This window comes from Trichosurus vulpecula, chromosome 9 (assembly GCF_011100635.1).
Source record: "Trichosurus vulpecula isolate mTriVul1 chromosome 9, mTriVul1.pri, whole genome shotgun sequence".
Lineage (NCBI taxonomy): Eukaryota > Metazoa > Chordata > Mammalia > Diprotodontia > Phalangeridae > Trichosurus > Trichosurus vulpecula.
Genome location: NC_050581.1, coordinates 193,343,775 through 193,363,177, shown reverse-complemented (window position 1 = coordinate 193,363,177; position 19,403 = coordinate 193,343,775). Strand labels below are relative to the sequence as shown.

At 44.3% G+C, this 19,403-nt stretch overlaps 1 protein-coding gene across 4 annotated transcripts in view; it reads left to right on the top strand.

Annotated features, from left to right (window-relative positions):
* The window catches only part of CCDC66 (coiled-coil domain containing 66), a 52,213-nt gene that overhangs the window by 11,567 nt on the left and 21,243 nt on the right, over nt 1–19,403 (top strand). For 2 of the 4 annotated variants that reach the window (XM_036738582.1, XM_036738584.1), the window contains exons 4-9: nt 4,951–5,371; nt 6,083–6,248; nt 6,434–6,537; nt 8,650–8,774; nt 14,662–14,838; nt 18,975–19,106. In XM_036738582.1, coding sequence (XP_036594477.1) covers nt 4,951–5,371; nt 6,083–6,248; nt 6,434–6,537; nt 8,650–8,774; nt 14,662–14,838; nt 18,975–19,106 — 1,125 coding nt within the window. Of the gene's footprint in view, nt 1–3,091; nt 3,149–4,950; nt 5,372–6,082; nt 6,249–6,433; nt 6,538–8,632; nt 8,775–14,661; nt 14,839–18,974; nt 19,107–19,403 lie in introns of those variants that run through there. The other 2 variants (XM_036738583.1, XM_036738585.1) reach the window with 2 other exon arrangements.

Below are 19,403 nucleotides of genomic sequence, written 5' to 3'. Positions count from 1 at the left end.
CCCAGATCCCTCAGCTAAGCTTCACATGGCTTGGACTTAGCTCAGTGTCTTTTTGAAATGAAAGAGAGACACCCAAAAGAAAACCCCATACCTCAGGTGTGAGCTGACTAGGGCCGTGTGCAGAAGGCCAAACCCCTGCCTTTCTAGAAGAGGGGTATATCTGGAATTGATGCTTCTGCTCTTGTAGCCCAGGAGGATTACCTTTTATGGCTGCCCTATACCAGTACTTATTCATGAGCTTGCTGTCCACCAGAATCCCCAGATCTTTTTCTGACATGTCTTCTCTTTGTTTTACTTAGGAAAGCCTAAGACTTCATAGTTATTCCTGTTGAATTTTATTTCATTAGGTTGGGCCTGATACTCTCTCATCCACCATACCATTTCTCTCAGCTTAGTGTTCCCTGCACACTGAATGAGCACGCCAGCTGGGACTCGGTCCATGTAGTTGATGAAAGTCTTAGGAGCACAGATCCCAGGGCCCTCCACTGGAGACCTCCTGACAAGAACTGAGGCACTATCAGCCTCTCTTAGAGCTCAGCCAACTGCCCAGTTTAGGTTCTGTGTGACTGTTTCAGGCACATCACTCCCTCTTCTCTACAAAATAGCAGGAGATGCTTTTTTAGGTGTTTTTGCTAAAATATAAATGAACTTTAGCAACAGCATGCTATTAGTCAAAATAAGGTAAATTGAGGCACAGTTCTAAGCACAATTTAATTGTGATTTTTACAGAAGAAGCAAATGATCACACCGGCCATGAGTGTTAGAGGCATGAATTGAACCCAAATCTTTTTGATTCTTAGGCCATTGCGCTCTGTGTGGTGCCCCTTGTCACTATGTGTCTAGTGACATAAAGATAAGAACAGCTTATACAAATAAGGTAACAAATCATGGAAAGCAGCACTGGAGTGATACTGAACTAGTGCTGTGCCTTGAACAAGTGTTATTGGGGGGCCTGATCCCTAGGATTTTCAAAATGCTTGGTCCTCTTTGTGAAATACGGGCATGCACAATAATTATCATTGTTCTTACAAGTCCTTTCTGGTAATGGGTTGAAACGAAAATGTGGTTAAGCCCTTGGGCCATTTTAGAGACTGTAGGATTTAATACAAGGGTGGTTTCTACCTGCAGACTTTTCTTTTGCCTCGAGGTCTTATGCCTGAGCTATGACTGAGAGAAATTGCACAAATGATTCCTACCCTTTTCACTTAGGAAAGTCAGTAATGAGGTACCTGTGGCTTTCATGTCAATGGTCCCTGGCTTCTTTGCTCTGTTCTTGATTCTCTCAGTCCCAGGACCTCTGAGCCTAAACCCAATTGCGTAGTCAGTTTATAACTTAAAGACAGACCAAAGCAGACCGGTAAAGTGGGGGGAAAAAAAGTGGAAGGAAGCTACATGAATACTATGCCAAAAAAAAAAAATCATCTGGTTTTAAGAGTAATTTAATTTTTTTTCATACTTCTAAAACAGGGTAAAAATGATTCTAATCCAGATAAGTTATAAGCCTTTAAAATTTCTAAGCACATTGGGTAGATTTGAGATTAGAAAAAAGCAAAACTTTTGGTTGTTAGGGTTACTCAGAAAATCGTTCCCCTGCCCTGCATCCCATAAGAAGTCTTTATTGCATGTGTTCATTCATTTTCCAGGTTTCTTAAATCCAAAATTCCTCCATAGTTTTATATTTCATGATTCAGGATCTTCCGTTACCCGTTTCGTCATTCTGAACATGAATTTTTTTTATAATCTTGTAAATGTAAGTATAGAAGGCATCAATCAACCAATAGGTATTTATCTAGCAGCCACTAGTTCCAAGCACTTCCTCGGGTGATGGAAACACCAGGTACAAAGATTGAAATGATCCCTCTTCTCAGGATACTGAGTTAAATGTCTACAGATCACAAATGTATCTCCTCCCTGTAAGATCCTTCACATGCACTTATATTTGGTCATTGTCTCTTTCTTCCTAGAGTACAGTCCTTTCAAATAAGTGGAGGATTATGGGCAGGGAGTGCTATATACACTGTCAGAATGATTCAGCATGTTGGGATTAAAAACAAAAGGCATTCATCAAATTTATTTTTTAAAAACTAAAGTGGATTGCAGCCAGGAAAAAAAAAATTCTAGTTGAAAGTTCCAGGTAACTAATTGATTCCAGGTAGTTACTTCACTACCATTAACGGAGCCATTGGTGTGAGTGCTCTTTGAGTACTGCAGATTGCAGCCCATCCCTGTCTTCTCATTTTCTGTCATTTTTGTCCATTTCCTCCAGAAATTCTGCATGGAGTGACCTGCCAGTATACTAGAAACCTTCCCCTAGGTCTTTAACAGTCTATGGGTACCAGTGGAGTTCCCTGGCTTTCTGTCCGTTATGTCTTATTCTCATTATGATAATGATATTCAGAGTCCATATTTTTTTTCCTTTATCCATTTCCCATTTTTCATCACCTACAGCTTTTTGAATAAGTCAGGTCAAACCTGTTATAGTTGCTTTAAACACTAGGCTGAGGATTGTGTATTATCTCCTAGATTTTAGGAATGGCATTTGGGCAGCTTTGTGGAGATGAGATTGGACATGAGGCAGGGAGACCAGTTAATTAGGCTATTGCAGTAGTCCAAATGAGAAGTGAACAGGGTCTGAAAGAGAGAAGAGATCCTGTGAGGGAAGAGAAGAGCACGGACCTGGGATAGGAGTGAAAATCGATAGTGCTTGGTCATCAACAGAACATGGTGGGGGAGGGGGGCTGCAAGCTTGGGGGACTAGAAGGATGGTGGGGCCCAAGACAGAACTAAGGATATTTGGAGGGAGGATGATTTCAGGGCAAAAGAAAATGATTCCTTTTTAATGTCCAGCAGAGAGCAAAGCAGGACTGAGTCGTCTCTGTAAAGACTATGACTGGATACATGAGAGTTGTTTAGGTGACTTGTGGAGGAGGCCCCGGGACAGAGCTTTCAGGGATGACCGCCTTTGGGGGCAGGACACGAGTGATAATCCAGCAAAGGAGACAGAAGGAAACTGATGAAAAGAAGACCAAGGGAGCAGCATCACAGAAGCCAAGGGAGGAGAGAATCCAAGAGCGTAGGCAGAGTTGAGAGGGTCAAAGCCCCTGAAGTATCAAGTAGAAGGCAGCTGAAAAGGCCCTGAGTTTATCAGGTTTTCCAACATGCTTTTTCCTTCCCCACCTCTTCCCATCCCACCTTGCTCCTTGGGTTGATCTGATATCCCAGCACACAGTATGTATGTCAGTTTGGATTGGAGAATCTTGTACAGTGCCTTGTAGAATGTCTCTGCTCCATCATTCTTTGCACGAGATTGCTGGTGCACAAGTTGCAGTGATTTCCTTGGTGGTCTTTTTGCCAACGCTTAGCATGAGCTTTGTGAGATGAGTTAGCCGCAGGTTCCACAAAATTATGTTGCTTCTTGCCTTTGGATATATGATAAAATCAGTCTTGTCTTTGTCTCTCCAAGGAGAACCTTGGAACTTCCATTTACTCGAAACTTCTTATGTGATCTGATTTATTTAACAAGAATACTAACTTTGAAGTGGTTTGCTTCCTTTAGTTGTACCCAGGGTCTTTGATTCCGTGATGAGGATCTCATGTTTAAGAATATCAGCATTAAAAGCAGTGTTTATTAATGGTCTAAATACTGTCTGATTCTCAGCATTCTCTGCTTCCATCACCGCATTAGGGAAGAAACCAGCGTGAGGCCAAGGGCCGTTTTGTATTTTTCTTTGTTTCATGGGTTGCCGTGGCCGAAGCATATATCATCTAATTGCCGACATACTTAGACTGGGCTGCAGACACAGCCTACAGCCCTCAGGCTTCCTAGCTTGGTAAAACCTGTTGTAGTTTGTATTCCATTCACATAGGCTTCCAGAACCCAGTGCCATGATGGACCAATGGCATTGAAGTGCAAATTTTCTGGAGGATGTCTAGCTATCTAAGACTTGAATGTTAAGATTATGGTCAATTCATAGCTCTATTGTTCTTGTCTTGTTTGAGTCAGACCCTCACACAGATTATCGGGTGGCTTTCTAGAAGAGGTGGAGCTTAAATTGGGTCCGAAAGGGTGAGAGATGTGCATGGGTAGAAAGAGAAAGGACATTTCAGACCAAGAAAACCACACAAACCAGGGTATGAAAGCAGGGGAAAAGCACAGGTTGTTTCAGGAAGCAGTGAGGAAAATCTGCTGAAGCAAAGGGCCCAGGTTCTAGAGCACCAGGGTTGTGGGAGAGCCTGGCTGTAAGATAGAGAATCTGGGGGGAGGGGAGGTTGGGAAGGTGGGTAGGAGCCAGACTTGATTTGATAAGGAGCCATTACAGTTTCTTAATCAAGATAAATTGAAATAAAAATCCAGAAGCAGAGAGACTAACTGGAACTCAGCCACAGTAATCCAGGGGTAAACCAGTAATTGTCTGGTCTTAGAGTTTTGCCAGTAAGAAGCAAGAAATTTTGGAAATACAAAACACCAGCACTTCTTGCCTTAAAAAGGATGTGATGAAAAAAGATTCCAGGGTTTCCAATTTCCATTTTTCTGGATTGGAAGGATGGTGGTGTCCCCTCTTTGGGGATGGGGAGAGGGTGACTAGAGAAATGGCTTAGGACAGCCAAGTGGAGATGTCCTAGAGGCAGCTGGGAATCAGGTTCTTTCCCACTTCCTGAAAATTAAAACCAGCTGATTGGTTGCTGTCAGTGCCACCTTTAAGTGAAACTGTCTACAGGTTAAGAATGATTGTCCCTTGTATGGCCTTAGATATTTGTCAACATAATACAAATCTTAACTAACTGGGGGAAAGAAAGAGTCAGTGTCTGATAGGAAAGTTGTGTATAAATCATGACTAAATAGCATGAAGAACCACCTCTGAAGGACTAATCACAAGGAAAGCTTCTGGCTTGTCGCTTTTCATTTCATGTTGCTTTTCACATAAGAATATAATTGCAATGTTTTAACAGATGGTAAATAAGACCAAGATTCCAAAACAGCCTTTGAGAACTCCACAGACTGGACATATTCTTAAATCCACACAAAATACTGATGGCAGGAATGAAAGCCTTTTACAGAAAAATAGAACTGCTTCCGAAGCTTCACTGGCAAAAGGTGATATATTGAGTTTCTCAAAGGAAGACACAGATAATGACCACCTTTCTGCGCAGAGAAACGCTCCAGCTCAAACCCCTGACTCATGGAGGACTAAAAATTACAAACAGTCTGCAGTATTGAAACAAAAACCTCAGAAAAAACACCTCACAGTTGAAGATCTACGGAATAGTTTGGTTTGTCTAACAGAGGAACAGCTCCAACAGATTTTGATGGCCGTCAGCCAAGGAAATAGGCCTATTTCACAGATTGAGAATGGAAAGAAAGAAGAAAAATGTAAGATATTTTTGTGAAGCCTTATGAAGTGAAATTTAGAGAATGTGCTCAAATTTACGGAATTAGAATTCTACCTTCACGCACTAATAGCCTTAAGATTAAATTACTGTAGCTTCTGTTATCTCTATGTTTAGCATGCCAGCATTACTAGAAGTGAAAGGTTAAATGGATAATTCCCAATTCATTAATATTTGTTTTCGCACTCATATTTGAATGTTCCTGGTTTCACTATTCTGCGAAATCAGAGTATTGATAAATAGTGAAGGATTGTCAGAAAAACACTTGTCCGACAGAAGCTTTAAAAAGCTTCCTCATCCTGCTGCCTTATTTCTCCCTGACCTTCCCTCTCCTCCTCTTCCCTCTAATCCCCCCAACGTGCCATCCACACATTCTCCCGCTAACAGATTAAGAAGAACATATGGGCTTCCTAAGTTTTCTGGCTCCTCTGTGCCTTTGCAGCCTGAACTTCTAATGTGGCTGCTGTATGAGAAAGAAAATGGTGGTAACAGTGACGACAGGCTTTATTAACTGTGGCCTGGTAATGTCAGGCAAAAAATGGCAAGTGGTCTGGACAGAATCAGGCACTTACTGTATTTGAGAAAGTTTTAAAATCCGAATTCATCAATATATCAGCCATATAGAAAACATGTGGTATGCATACGAGAAGTCCAATCCAATATTCATTTTAAAGCATATGTTTTATTTTCCTAGGTCAAAATAACTTACATTTTAACAATTTTCCTGAGGAGTCAAAAGACAAGAACATTATGGGATTACTTCAAAAAGCTGAAAATGTTTCACCTATCCCAGATGAAAATCACTCTATTTTAAACAAAAAACAGAAGACATCTAAGCAGTGTGAGCAGAAAATTGCCATGTACGTAAATTTTTTGTTACTATTATTGGACCTGTGTACACCAAGGCTGTGCAAAAAGCACGTATGGGCAATTATTTACCTGGATACCTGAAATTATCTAAAAGCCTTGTTTAGCATTCCTGGCACAGATTTTACGAAAGTGTGTAAAAGTAAGATCACTCAGTTTTGTTTTCTCTTTTTCCTAGAAAATCTGTATGGAAACCAGCTGATATGTTCAGTACTCTGGGGGAGAGAGAGAGAGAAAAAAGTTTGTTGGAAGCAAAGAAATTCCAGTGGAGGAAGGAGCTAGGTACATATTTGGTGTGATTTTTATTAAACTTTTGCTTATAATTTTGGTGACTTTAATATTGTCAGTGGCTGAGCAAACTAAATTCTGGAGTACAGTAAAAAAAAAAAAAAGTTTTACTCTAACCATTCAACAAGCATCTATCAAATCCCTTCTATTTGGAAGGCATCGTACTAGGCACCAGGGTTCTAAAGATAAAAATGAACAGTTTTTGCCCTCAAGGACCTTATGTTTTACAGGAGAACATAACATCTGTAAACAGGTAACTAAATAGAAGATAAGTGGAGGGAAAAGCAAACATTGTTCAGGAAAGGCTTCCCATATGAGGTGGCCCCTAAGCCAAGAATTGAAGGAAGCCAGGGATTCTAAGAAGAACAAGAAAGGAGGAAGAACCTTGTGGGCCTGGGGAGTGGCCTCTGCAAAGGCCAGTTGGGCCTGAGCTGCCAGTGTGAACCAGGAGTCATGTGGAAGGGAGGCAGGAACCCAGTGGGGAAAGCCTTGAAAGGCCCAGTTTAGGTGAGGTGATGGCCTGTTTTTGAAGAGGAGCGTGAATGACATGGTCAGACTCATGTTTTGGGGAGATGGCTTTGACTGGCTGAAGAGGGCTGAGGCAGGGAGACTCGGGAGAGGCCAGTCAGCCAACATTTCTGAAGTTGTGACTAATGGGGGCCTCAACCAGAGTAGAGAGAAGGGGATAGAGGAAGGGTGGTGTACAGAGAAAACTGGCAGAATCCGTAACTGCTTGGACACAGGGAAGAGGCCCGTGTCAGGGGTGACTCTGGGAACAGGTGAGTTGAGAGAAGGGAAGGTGGTTTCAGGAGGAAGATAAAGAGTTCTGTGTCGGGACTTTTCATGTCCAGAGTTCCTACATTCTGCTGATGTACCTAAAACCAGAGGTAAGCCTCAACCATCCGGCCTATTTAGCCCTCATGTCCGGGCATGCCTCCAGACGCCCCACGGCTCCAACTGAGTTAGCTCTAGGCCAGCCGAGGAGACAGCTGCCAAACTGCTTGAGTCTGGCTGGGCCTATGGGCCTTATGGGGAGGCTTATGCACAGACCTCAATCCCCAAGAACCTTTAATACCCCTGAGACTCTTAATAACCCTGCCAGAACAGGGAGCTTGGGAAAACAAGTCTCAGAAGGGGTTAGCAGGCAGGTGGGGGAAGTAGGTTGAGGGAGGGGGTGGGGCACAGCCTGAGCTAGAGTGGCCAGGTGATTGATTGAATTGGGAATAATAGAGCTAGGAATAAGGGGCGTGGCTGCTGTCGGAAGGTTTAAGGATAGTCACATCACAGTTTTGTGATTAAATACTATCGGAATAAAAATTTCACTCATGATACTGTAGGATATGTACAGTTGTAAATTAAAATGGGCTGTCTGTAAATGACTGTTAACTATTCTTCCGTGTCACAGTTATAGTTTTTTTAAAATGTGTTTGAAAAAGCCCTTGTAATTCCTGAACACCCTGATGAGAGAGCACCAGGCACGCTTGGCTCTGTGTCTGTTTGCACAAGCTTAGCCCTGGAAACGTCCCCTTAAGCTAGTTTGCTGTGCTGTGCTCTGCCTTCATGAGCTGCTGGTGCATATTACTGTGAAAGTTGGCCAGAATGGGTCAGTGTTTTCCGGAAACCAGTTGATCCATGACTGTCAGGGCAGTGAATAGACTCTGCTGACTGTGGTGAGGCAAAGAGACGCCAACAGTTAGCACCTTGCACTAGGCTTCATACACAGCGTTAGATCTTGATTTATGTCTAGTTCTAAAGTGTTCTCTTGCATCCTAATTTTTCTTTGAAAGTATATGTATTCTGTTCACTACAATATTTAACCTTCACAACCCCATGCCTTGACCATTTGGGAAAACAGATGGGAAAATATTGGGAAAAAAAATAGACATCACCATTATCTTGAACAAGCATCAATAAAAAAAAAGCTGCACAGTTAGGAAAATAAACTCCCTGACTCTTGTGAGTTCTGGCCTCCTCATTAAATAAAAAAAGATTTGATGAGCAGATTTGAGATCTCCAGGAAAGCTACTTAGGATTTTTATTTGTCATTTAAATATGCCACATTTCATTTTTTTGCACATTTTATGAAAAGGGCATTATTATTTAAAGATGAACAGGTTGCTTTAAAGAAGAAAGAAAAAGAAGCTTTGGAAGAACAGAAGAAATGCCCCTGGGACCAATCTGGGGATGCTAAACTGCTTTGGGACAATTTTCAGGCAGTTAATGGATCCCAGGTAAGGATGACTTGTATGCTGTGGGCTCACTTGCAGAACATGTACTTTTCATTTCAGTTTTCTTGATGCTGAGCTGTGTTCTTATCCCCAACTTCTCCACATTTCATGCGATGCTTTTTAGAAATAATGATGCCATCTCCCAGAATCCCCTGCCCCTATTGAGCACTCTTTTTTTTTTTTGGAGGGGGGAAGGCAGGGCAGTTGGAATTAAGTGACTTGCCCAAGGTCACACAGCTAGCGTGTCAAGTGTCTGAGGTCACATTTGAACTCAGGTCTTCCTGACTCCAGGGCCAGTGCTCTACTCACTACACCACCTAGCTGCACCACCACCCCCCCCACCCCACCCCCCACCCCGACCCTCTCTTTTAACAAAGAAGCACAGCCCAGTGAAATAAGCCCACTGGACAGCACGTGACATGAGGTACCTCTCTACTGAGAAAAGAGTCGGGATCCAAATGATCTTCCACAAGACATTTAAACAGTTTGGGATTTAGGTGATCTGCTTAATGATTCCATGTCTTCATTCTTTATGTCACTATGATGCCTGGCACCGACTTATTCTTGACTTTGTCTGAAGCTTCAGGTGCTGGGAAGGAGGGGCTTAGACCAGAAGTAGGTAGTGTAGTTACTGCCCAATTAGGGATCAAGGGATTGACAAAGCAACAAAAAAATAGAAAATCAGAAAGGGCGGGGAGAGAGGTTCCTGACTTTAGGCTCCAGGACCCAGGTTCAGATCCTACCTCTGATGGCCTCCATGGCCTTGGGTGGCTCACTCCCTGCACTTCATTTTTGTCATCTCTGAGGTGAGAGGGTAGATACCAGACAGCTGCACAATTTCCTTCCAGCTCTAAACCTGAGATTATCTTAATTCTAGATTCCCTAATGACAATGGGTCAGCAGGGGCTGGAGCGTGTGGCACAGATCAGAGTGGCTTCTCTGGGAATGGCCAGGAGGGTCACAGGATGGAGGCGGCCTCAGCAGGGGAGCTAATGCCAGGCAGACAAACCTTCCTAACAAATAAAGTGCTTTGGATGCTGTGGGGATGGTCAGTGGCCTTGCCTCCTTCTGGAGATAGAAAAAAGGGGACTCTGCCTCTGATGGTCTTCTAGGTCCTGGCTTGTGGTTTGCTTAGTTTGAGTTTGTTTTCTCTTCAGGCTTGTTCAGTGTCATCTGGAGAACACAACACCTAATTTTCATACCTTTTTCCCCCAGTCCTCAATGAGTCCATCTAGTATTCTCTCAAAGTCACCCAATCTGAGGCTGTGTTTCAACAATCCAGCCAGCAGCTTCTGTGGGGGTGTAAGATCCACCATCAGCACCCAGAAAGCTGCCAACACAGGTCCTTTTGATCTGCTTTACTTAAGGAAAGCAACATTAAGGGGTTAACAATCTTACTTTAATCCAGCATACAAATAACATCCACCTAGTTCAGGGGAAAAAACCAGCACCCTGAATTACAGACCAAATACAGTTCATAGTTTTCAACATCTGGGTGTACAGCTGGAAAGCTCATTAGAAGGGCTGGCCCAGAGTCACATGCCACTCCTGCTGTGGCTCCGAGCTAGAACACCAACCTTTGCGTTTATATATCCTGTTCAGGGCCGAAGGGCCCTGACTTCACCCAGGCTGGGCGTGGAGAAGTTCCCCACCCCCAATATCACATCAGATACAAATCAATGGCTCCCAATTGTCTCAGGGCTGAGAAATACAAAAACATCCCACTTTATCTGCCCCATTCAAACAAAGGCCAGAATCATTAAAGGTCAACAGCAAAAAGTCCCACCTTAATTACTGTTACAGGCTGGCTGCCCATCCCAGTGGGGATTCAGTGCCTGGGACTAGCCAGACTTTGGAAGTAAGTCTGTAAGTGTTCAGGTGGGAGAGCGGAGGATTGAAGGCCTGATGGGAACTCAGAAATCATCTCATCCAGACTGACTGGCCCTGTCTTTTTCAGATGAGGAAACAAACTGAGAGGCACTAAATAACCTCCCCAAGTTCATGTAGACAGCAAGTGTCAGAGGCACCATTTGAACCCAGGTCCTCTGATTCACAATCAGAGGCAGCTCAGGGAAGCAGTGGTAGATAGAGCTCTGGGCTTGGAATCAGAAAGAACTGTGTTCAAATGTGACCTCAGACGCTGCAGTAGCTGATGGGGGGGGGGGGGCGGGTCTGCCAGCCTCAGGTCTCTCCCCTTTAATCCATCCTCCATTCAGCCACTAAAGCAATTTTTCTGAAGTGCTGATCCAACTATGTCACCCCTCCCCCCCCCCATACTCAGTAAACTCCAGCGGTTCCATATTGCCTCCAGGATCAAATGTGTTCTGTTTGGCATTCAAAGGCCTTCGTAACCTAGCCTACTCCTGCCTCTCCAGTCTTCTTACACCTTACTTACCACCACGTGTTCTTTGATCCAGTGACACTGGCCTCCTTGGTGTTCCATCTGTCGACTCTGGGCATTCTCTCTAGCTGTCCCTCATGCCTAGAATGCTCTCTTTACCTTTGCCTACTGACCTCCCTGGCTTCAAGTCCCAACTAAACTAGGGCAGCCAGGTGGTGTAGTGGATAGAGCACCAGGCCTGGAATCAGGAAACCTGAGTTCAAATCCAGCCTCAACATTTACTAGTTGGGTGACCCTGGGCATGTCACTTAACTTTGTCTCAGTTTCCTCATCTGTTAAATGAGCCGGAGAAGGAAGTGGCAAACCACTCCAGCATCTTTGCCCCCCACCAAAAAAAAACCCAAACAGGGTCACAAAGAGTCATATAACTGAAAGTGACTAAACTAAAAATCTCACCTCCTACAGGAAGCCTTCCTCAGCCTCTCTCAACTTTAGTGCCTTTCCTCTGTTCATTATTTTCTATTTGTTCTATCTGGAGCTGGTCTATACATATTCAGTTGCATGTTGTCTTCAATTGTAAGCTGCTTGAGAACAGCAACTTTGGTTTCTTTTTGTATCCCCATTGCTTAGCACTCTGCCTGGCACATAGTAGGGGCTTAATGTTCATTGAATTGAAAGACACTAGCTTTGGGATCCTGGGCAAGGCACTAAACCTGTAAAATGCCACCCACCAATCAGAGAATCCTTGTGAAGCACTTAGCACTGGGCTTGTTATGTATTAGGTGCTTAATAAATGCTTATTTCCTTCCTCCCTGCCAAATCAAGTGCTCTTCCCGCTACACAATACTGCCCCTTTTTTTGTCCACCAGAACACATGGCATAGTGTTTAGCAGATACGACCGCTCCTATTTCTGTCTTTCTTTACAATTTGTAGAGCCTTTCCTCCTAACAACCCTGGGAGCTCGGTAATGCAAGTATAATTTTTAATCCCATTTCAAAGATGAGGAGACTGAGGCTTGGGAGTTCAGTGATTTCTTCGCAGGCACACAGCTCGTGAGTGTCAGGGCTGGAAGCCAGAGCCTAGCCCCCTTTTCACCATACTCTGTCAGGTTATTGATCATTTTAAATGATGAGGAGAAAAAAGCCAGTGCTGAGAGGAGTCCAGGAGAGTCCTGCTGGACATCTGTGCAGTTCAACCTGTAACACCATCTTAAAAATAAGCAGCATTTCATTTTAACCCTTGGCTTCCTGGCTTATTTGTCCTATCAGAAAAGCAGAAATGAGGATGGCCTGGCATGACCTCTCCTGACTAAGCCATGCTGACTCCTTGGGATCACCACTTCCTTTTCTAGACTCTCAGTGACCACCTGTTTGGTGATGCAGCTCAGGTTTGTCCAGCTTCTGTGATCTTCCATGTCAGCCTTTTCCTTCTCTATTTTCTTTGCTGGCTCTTGATTCTGTTACTAACTTCTTGAGGTGGATATGTTCCCCAGACCATCCCAGAGCCCTTTTGGGACAACTGGGCAGCAAGAGATGCCCTTCCCTCCTTGCCTTCCCCTTGGTCTTACGTGGTTTAGATGAGATGGTTGTTAGCAAACATGCTCTTACTGTGAGAGGGAGAGCCCCAGGCTTTCACGTCTGCTCAGCCTCTGTGCCTCAGGAGCCCTGCACCTCGCCGCCTGCCTCCCTTTCCCCAGAGCACTTGTGGCCTTTTCAGTCTGCCCTGCCTCTCCACTAACTTTGTTTTATGGGTTGTGAGCTCCTCGAGGTCAGGGGCTGTCTCACTTCTCTCTGTTTACCCTCAGGCTTGGCACATCATGAGCGCTTAGTAAATGCTCTCTCATTCATCCATCAGCTTCTTTTTCTACCCTTCTTCCTTGAGGTCAGCTCTCATCTCTGAGCAGATGGTTCCAGGGTCTCCATGTCCAGCTCTGACCAGGCCTACTTCTCTAACTTCCCAGAAGACCTTTCTCTCTTCAGGCACCACCAGCACATCAAACAACCATCCAGTGCCCACTTAGTCATCTCTCCCCTAAAATCGCTTCTCCTTGTACTTTAGCTCATTCTCTTTGTCACATCCCCATTCACTCAGGTTCACATGCTCCAAACCTTGATGTTCCCTTTGCCTCTAACATCTCTTTTCATGGCCAATCAATGGCCAGCACCTGTGGATGTTTCCTCATGCCGTATCTTGTATTTTTGTCCCTGTCACTCTTTTCCCATTGCCACCACTGCAGAGCAGGCCTTCATTCTCACCTACCTGAAATGTGTCAAGGCTTTCTCCCCTTCCCATCTTGTTTTAGATTAGTTTTTATTGAAGTCTCTTGTGGGTTACATCAGCATGGTTTTCCCCAGGATCTGTCTGTCCTACAGGTAGTTACCAAGTTATACATTTAAATCTGGACATATCCCTCTACTCAGTGGTTCTCTATTGTACCAACTAAAACTCAGATATGTAAACCTGGCACTTGAGGCCATCCCTAATGAGAAAATACTTGGGTTCAGAGGGGTCAGCAGTACTTAGCTTTCCTGCATGCTGAGGTGGACTGGGCACTCGCTGAAGACTCATAGTCTTTCCAGCCTTGGCTCTCAGCACTTCCTCCTGCTTTCGACATTTACTGCCTGGAGGAGCTGGTCTGGCCTGCCTCACCTTCCACCAGTCAACAAGCACTTATCAGGTACCTACTGTGTGCCAGACCCTAGAAATACAAAAACAGTAGAGTCCCTGCTCTCAAGGAACTTACATCCTCCCAGAGCCAAAATGAAGCAACAAGGTGGCCCAGTGGATAGAGTGCTGGGTCTGGAGTCAGGAAGACCTGAGTTCAAATCCAGCCTCAGACACATACCAGCTGTGTGATCCTGGGCAAGTCATTTAACCTCCTTAATCAATTGGAGAAGGAAATGGCAAGCCGCTCCAGCATCCTTACCAAGAAAACCTCAGAGAGAGTGTGGGCACTCTCTGGTCCACAGGGTCAGGACTGAAGAATTAAACAAGGGCCGAAGCAGAAATGTGTAGGCGTATAGAAGACCCAAATGAAGTGAATAAAAGTCAGTCCAGAGAAGAGGTCACCAGGAGCTCGGGAGGTGAAAGAATCCCTCCCAGGATGGGGAGAGGGAGCAGACCAGGACTGCTGGATTGTGGGGTGCAGAGGAGAGGACAGAATGGAGCCAGGCTGTCACTGAGAGCCCATGGTGCTAAAAGCCTCCCACAGTCTGTGGCACACATTAGGCATTTAATAAAGGTACTGATTTGTTAAGGCCAGAAGCATTTATTAAGCCCTTGCTGTTTGCTGGGCACTGACCCAAGGCACCAAGAAGTGATTTAGTGTGCCAGTGTTTCTTCTCATAGTGATAGGAAGGGCCAGACCTGGGGCTTCAGGGTTGCTGAGCTTCCCAGGTATAGATGATGGCATGTGTGTTTATATTTCTATAGCAATGGTGCTTGTTTAATTTGAAAACACTATTACATGGGGCAGGGTGGTCAGGTTTTTTTCTTATGAACAGTTTCCACATGAGTTGTTTTGCCCTTTTGTTCTTTTTTATCCACAGATGACGTCTCCAGTTGAATTTAACTCTGCTGCTGAGGACACCCAGGGTTTAAGGAATGTTTCAAGGGGAGAATCAAGTGAGGCTGTCCCTGATACTTGCTATGGACCCCGTGGGAAGCCCTCCACCTTTAGTTCTCCAGATTTGCCAGCAGCCATTCGGACAGCCTTTGTTTTGGGGGTGAGGCTTTCCAGTTTCCTGATTTCTATTTTCTTCTTTGTCCACTTACCCCTTCAAGGCTATCTTCCATCAGGATTTCTTCCATGTGTATGTTAAATCCATATAAACTTATTTAAAATACTTTCCATCTACTATGTGTAAATCTCGTATGTTCCCACTGGTTTTCATGTTAATGCGAGCTCCTTGAGGAAAGGGACTGTTTTAACCTTTCTTTTTCTTCTCATCATGTAGCACATTAATAAGTGCCCGTGCACTGGTGTGTTAATGGTCAACATATATTAAGCACTCATGTGCAAAGCCTGGACTAAGTGCTGGGGATCCAAAGGCAGAAAGCAAAAACAGGCCCCCCCCCCCCCCCCCCCCCCCCCCCCCCCCCCGCCATCAAGAAGCTCATGTTCTAGATAGTGAAGCAGCCTGCCACCAACTAGTAAGGCCTGTGATGGACCAAGATCCCTGTGTTCGACCTTGGGATGATAAACATCCACTGAGCTAGACCACAGGAGACAAGTTGGCCTGCCATGAACTCTGACCAGTTCACTGTCCAAGTGCATGAGGGACTCCCTGAGGGGCATAAGGAGCTTCACGGTCTCCTGTTGGCACATGACACCATGCTGATTGTGTCCAGACCAGAAGCTTGGCAGAGCCACCTCATCAGGATCCAGATGAGCAAGACGGAATAGATGAAGAATGCCTCTTGTCTCAGCTGCATCTGCAGTTGGACACTCCTTAGTCCCTGTGTCATGGACAGAAGCTGTGGGTGCACAATGAGCTGGGCCTAGAACTTGGTAGAAGACTAGACTCACAGGAAGTCACAAGAGAGCATAGATTTGGAGCTGGGAGAGGCTTTAGAGGCCCAGGGTCACACATCAAGGAAGGAGTTGAGATGGAATTTGGTTTTTTGGTAAGATTGCTTATTTTTGTTGAGTTTTGTTTGTTTTGTTTTTACTGGAAAAGGTTTTATTTCACTAGAACATTCATGCAAAGAACTGGACCTTGGTCCCATGAAAAAAGTGTTTACTGGATCCTGAATAAAATTTAGTAATTTAAGCAGCACTCTGAGAGAAAGAGAGAAGGGAAGAAATTGTACTGCTTTTAGCTGCCATCACTCACTTAACTTTCCCTACCTGCCACATTAGAGAGGGCTCTGGACATGACTAAGGGCAGTGCCTGACTGAAAGGCTGGTCCTGGGGACCCATCTTCCAAATGCTTGACTGAGAGCTGCCACCATAGTTATTACAAAAATGGACACAGACTCAGTGCATTGGTCTTTTTAGCCACTCTTAGATACAGGCAAATGCCATTTCATATATGAAGGATAATAGACACATCAGAAAATATTTATTATATAAAAAAATCTCATTCCTTGGTGTCCCAAGACCTTCTCCCTTGTTTAAATTCACAAACAACTCAGTAAAAGCCACACTACTAGATAGCTTTGGGATAGGGGTGTCCTGTTCATGGCACATCAGTCACCTGGGATATAAGCACAGAGAAAAGCAGAAAATAAGGGAGTGGAGAAGGCCTAATCTACTTGGAGCGCTCGAGGACCACAGGACCTGTTGAAAGCCAGGTGGGAAAACAAGCCGAGTTCTGATTAGCTCCAAAGAGCTTTTTGTCAGCAAACCATAGAGAAGGGGTGTGTGTATATGTGTGCGTGTGTATACACACTTTGGCATAACTATAGTCTTGTTTTTTTTTTTAATCCAAAATTCAAGAAGCCAGTCTGAGCAGTGGACACCCACAGCACTTCCTGGTTGGTGCTCTCATCATTCCTCACAACTGCTAATTGTCCCATTCTTTTGGGTCTGTTCCACCTGATCAAGCAGCTGATGGGCACAGAGTTGTAGCTCTCTAAGGGTGGTTGCTGCCATGCTCATAACACATTTATCTAGGAATACTTGTAGCTGACTGCCTGCAAAGATGGTCCCTAGGGTCAAGCTGGAAGGCAAGAAGTTCTGCTGGATGGTCACTGGGGTGTGGGAGGCAAAGGTCATTCAGCTCTTGGAATCATCCTGCTCTGATCACACCACCTGTCCATCCAGCTCCTTCAGTTCCACATGCATCCCCAGTTTTGGGGTGCAGGGCAAGAAAATGTCTGCTGATCCCACAGCTGCAGGAAATTCTGAGGACCAGAGTTTCATCCGGGGTTTCCTCAGGGGAAGCAAACACTTTTCCATCTCTCCAGTATAAAATTGAGCCCCTGCACCAGAGCCCAAGACAGCAACAGCAGCAGCAGCATTCACCACCACATGAGTACCTGCAGCTGCCCTCACCTTTGGCAGTGCCCCAGCACATAGTAGATGAGTCTCTGACTGCAGTTCAGTGCTGTGCCCACACATCGTGCTTGAAGAGGAGGCCGAGGAAATGGCATAGTGCTTTTAATGACCCCAAGCTTCTCCAAAAGCTGTGGCTCCTGTTTAACACTAGTGGTTTTTCTGGGATATTACATGGCTGCCACGTGGAAACCATGGTGTCAATATAGGGAAGATGGTCTGCCTGTATGAAGGCCCAGCAAGGAAGCCATGGCATGTTTCCAGTGAAGCAGGTTAAGCAGAATAAAAACGTGAGGGAAAGGACATATGCTGGTCATGGCAGTGTGCCAGGGTACTCCCCTAGGATAATGTACGCATTGTCAAGGCATCTAAAAAAGAAAAAGGCCCTCAGCATGTTCGATGGACCTCTATGGAGGACTGATAAGAGAGCGTGAACAAGAGTCAGGATAAGAAAGACTGGATGGATTGGAATTGGTTTTGTTGGAAGAAGTACTGTGCTTGTGAAATCCCAGGTCCATCCAAGTAAAAATTGTGTGAAGACAGAGCAGGCATAAGGGTCAATATTTATATGCTGAAAGAGGGGGTGGGGAAAGGAAAAAGAAGGTTAGGGAGAATCATCTCATATAATCAGGATGCATAAGTAAACATCTATTAACAGAGGTCAACAAGCTGCAGCCAGGAGAGCTGGGGGCCTGTTTTTGTGCAACCAGCAAGCTGGGAGTGGTTTTAACATTTTAAAACAAAGTTTCATTGTATTTGGGTGTGTGGAAACAGTTTTTGGCTTGTGAGCCAGCAGGTGGATTTGGCTGATGAGCCATAGTTTGCCCATCCCTGATCTCTACAAATGATGAAGGTGTGGGGAGAAAGTTGGCTGACACTTGAACCCTACTCTCATCTGACCTGGTCAAAGGAGGGAAGAGTGTACATACACAGTTAGGTTCAAAAATGTATCTCATTCACCAGGGAAAGTGGAAGAGGAAAGATTATTGAGAAGGCAGATTAAAGGAGATGTTACACCTAAGCAAAACAAACTCCCAGAATGTACAAAAATATTTCTAGCTCTTTAAGGTGGCAAAAAATGGACATCAGAGAGGGTGGCCATAATTTGAGGATTGGCTGAGCAGGTTATGGTATATAAATACAAAGGAATACTGTTATGCTGTCAGAAATGTTGAGGGAGATGGTTTCAGAGAAACCTAAAAAACTTCAGTGAACTGATAGAGAATGAAAGCAGAACCAGGAGAAAAATTTATACAGTGACAAAAATATGGCAAAGACAGATAATTTCGAAAGAATGAGAAACCCTGATCAGTGTAATGACCAAGCGTGATTACAGAGGACTAAATCGTGAACCGTGCTACCCACATCCTCACATAGAGAGGCAAAGGACTTGGCGAGATACAGCTGATGCCCAACATTGTTTTGATTGGCTCTACAGGTTTCTAGCAAAGGTTTTGTTTTTCTTTCATTCTTGATCGGCAGGGAGGCAGGAGCTGTGTGGGATTGGGAGGGAGAGAAGCCAGATTGTTGTTAATTGAAAAATATAAGTTTAAAAGCAAACCCATGTAAATGTTTAAATTACTGATGTTTTGGATTATTGAAATGGTTGTAACAGAATGGGACTCTTTCACTCTCTGTCCCCTTTAAATTGAGTTAGAGAAGTTTCATTTCTGCTTGATATAACTAGACTCCATTGTGACCTGACCAGGACTTTAGACAAGGTGCCTTGGAGCCAGAATATCAGTCTTCGTTCTATATTCAGTGCTCATCTATCAGAGACGGTTTTTTCTCTAACAGAATTAGTAAGGACATGACGCTTTTGGCTCTATTATCAGTTTATGGTGTGTTGGCTCTCGTTTTAGGAGGCCACACCACTAGAGCATCCTTTCAGTGCTGTGAAAAAAGAGCAGCAGAAGAAATGGATTGAAGAACTGAACAAACAAAAGGAAGAAGACAAGCAGCGAAAACTTCAGGAAAAAATGATCTCTTCAAAGGTAATTTCAATGAGACTTGTTAGCACAGGTCTTCTTCCCAAAAAGAATCATTACTCGAGATTCTGGAATCCTTTTGACTTGAAAACCAGTCTCCCGATTCTTTGACCTCAGTTTTCCAAAAGTGAATTCAGACTGTCTTAGAGGACTGTGTCGCTGTCCGGGGGACATGGTGAATGAATCAAAGTTATTCATTGGTATTGGTTTTCATCTGCTTATTCTTTTTAATCCCATCCTGTCTTCATTTTATTCACATAATCCAAGAGACTTATAGGAATCATCTGGAAGACCTAGGTGTAG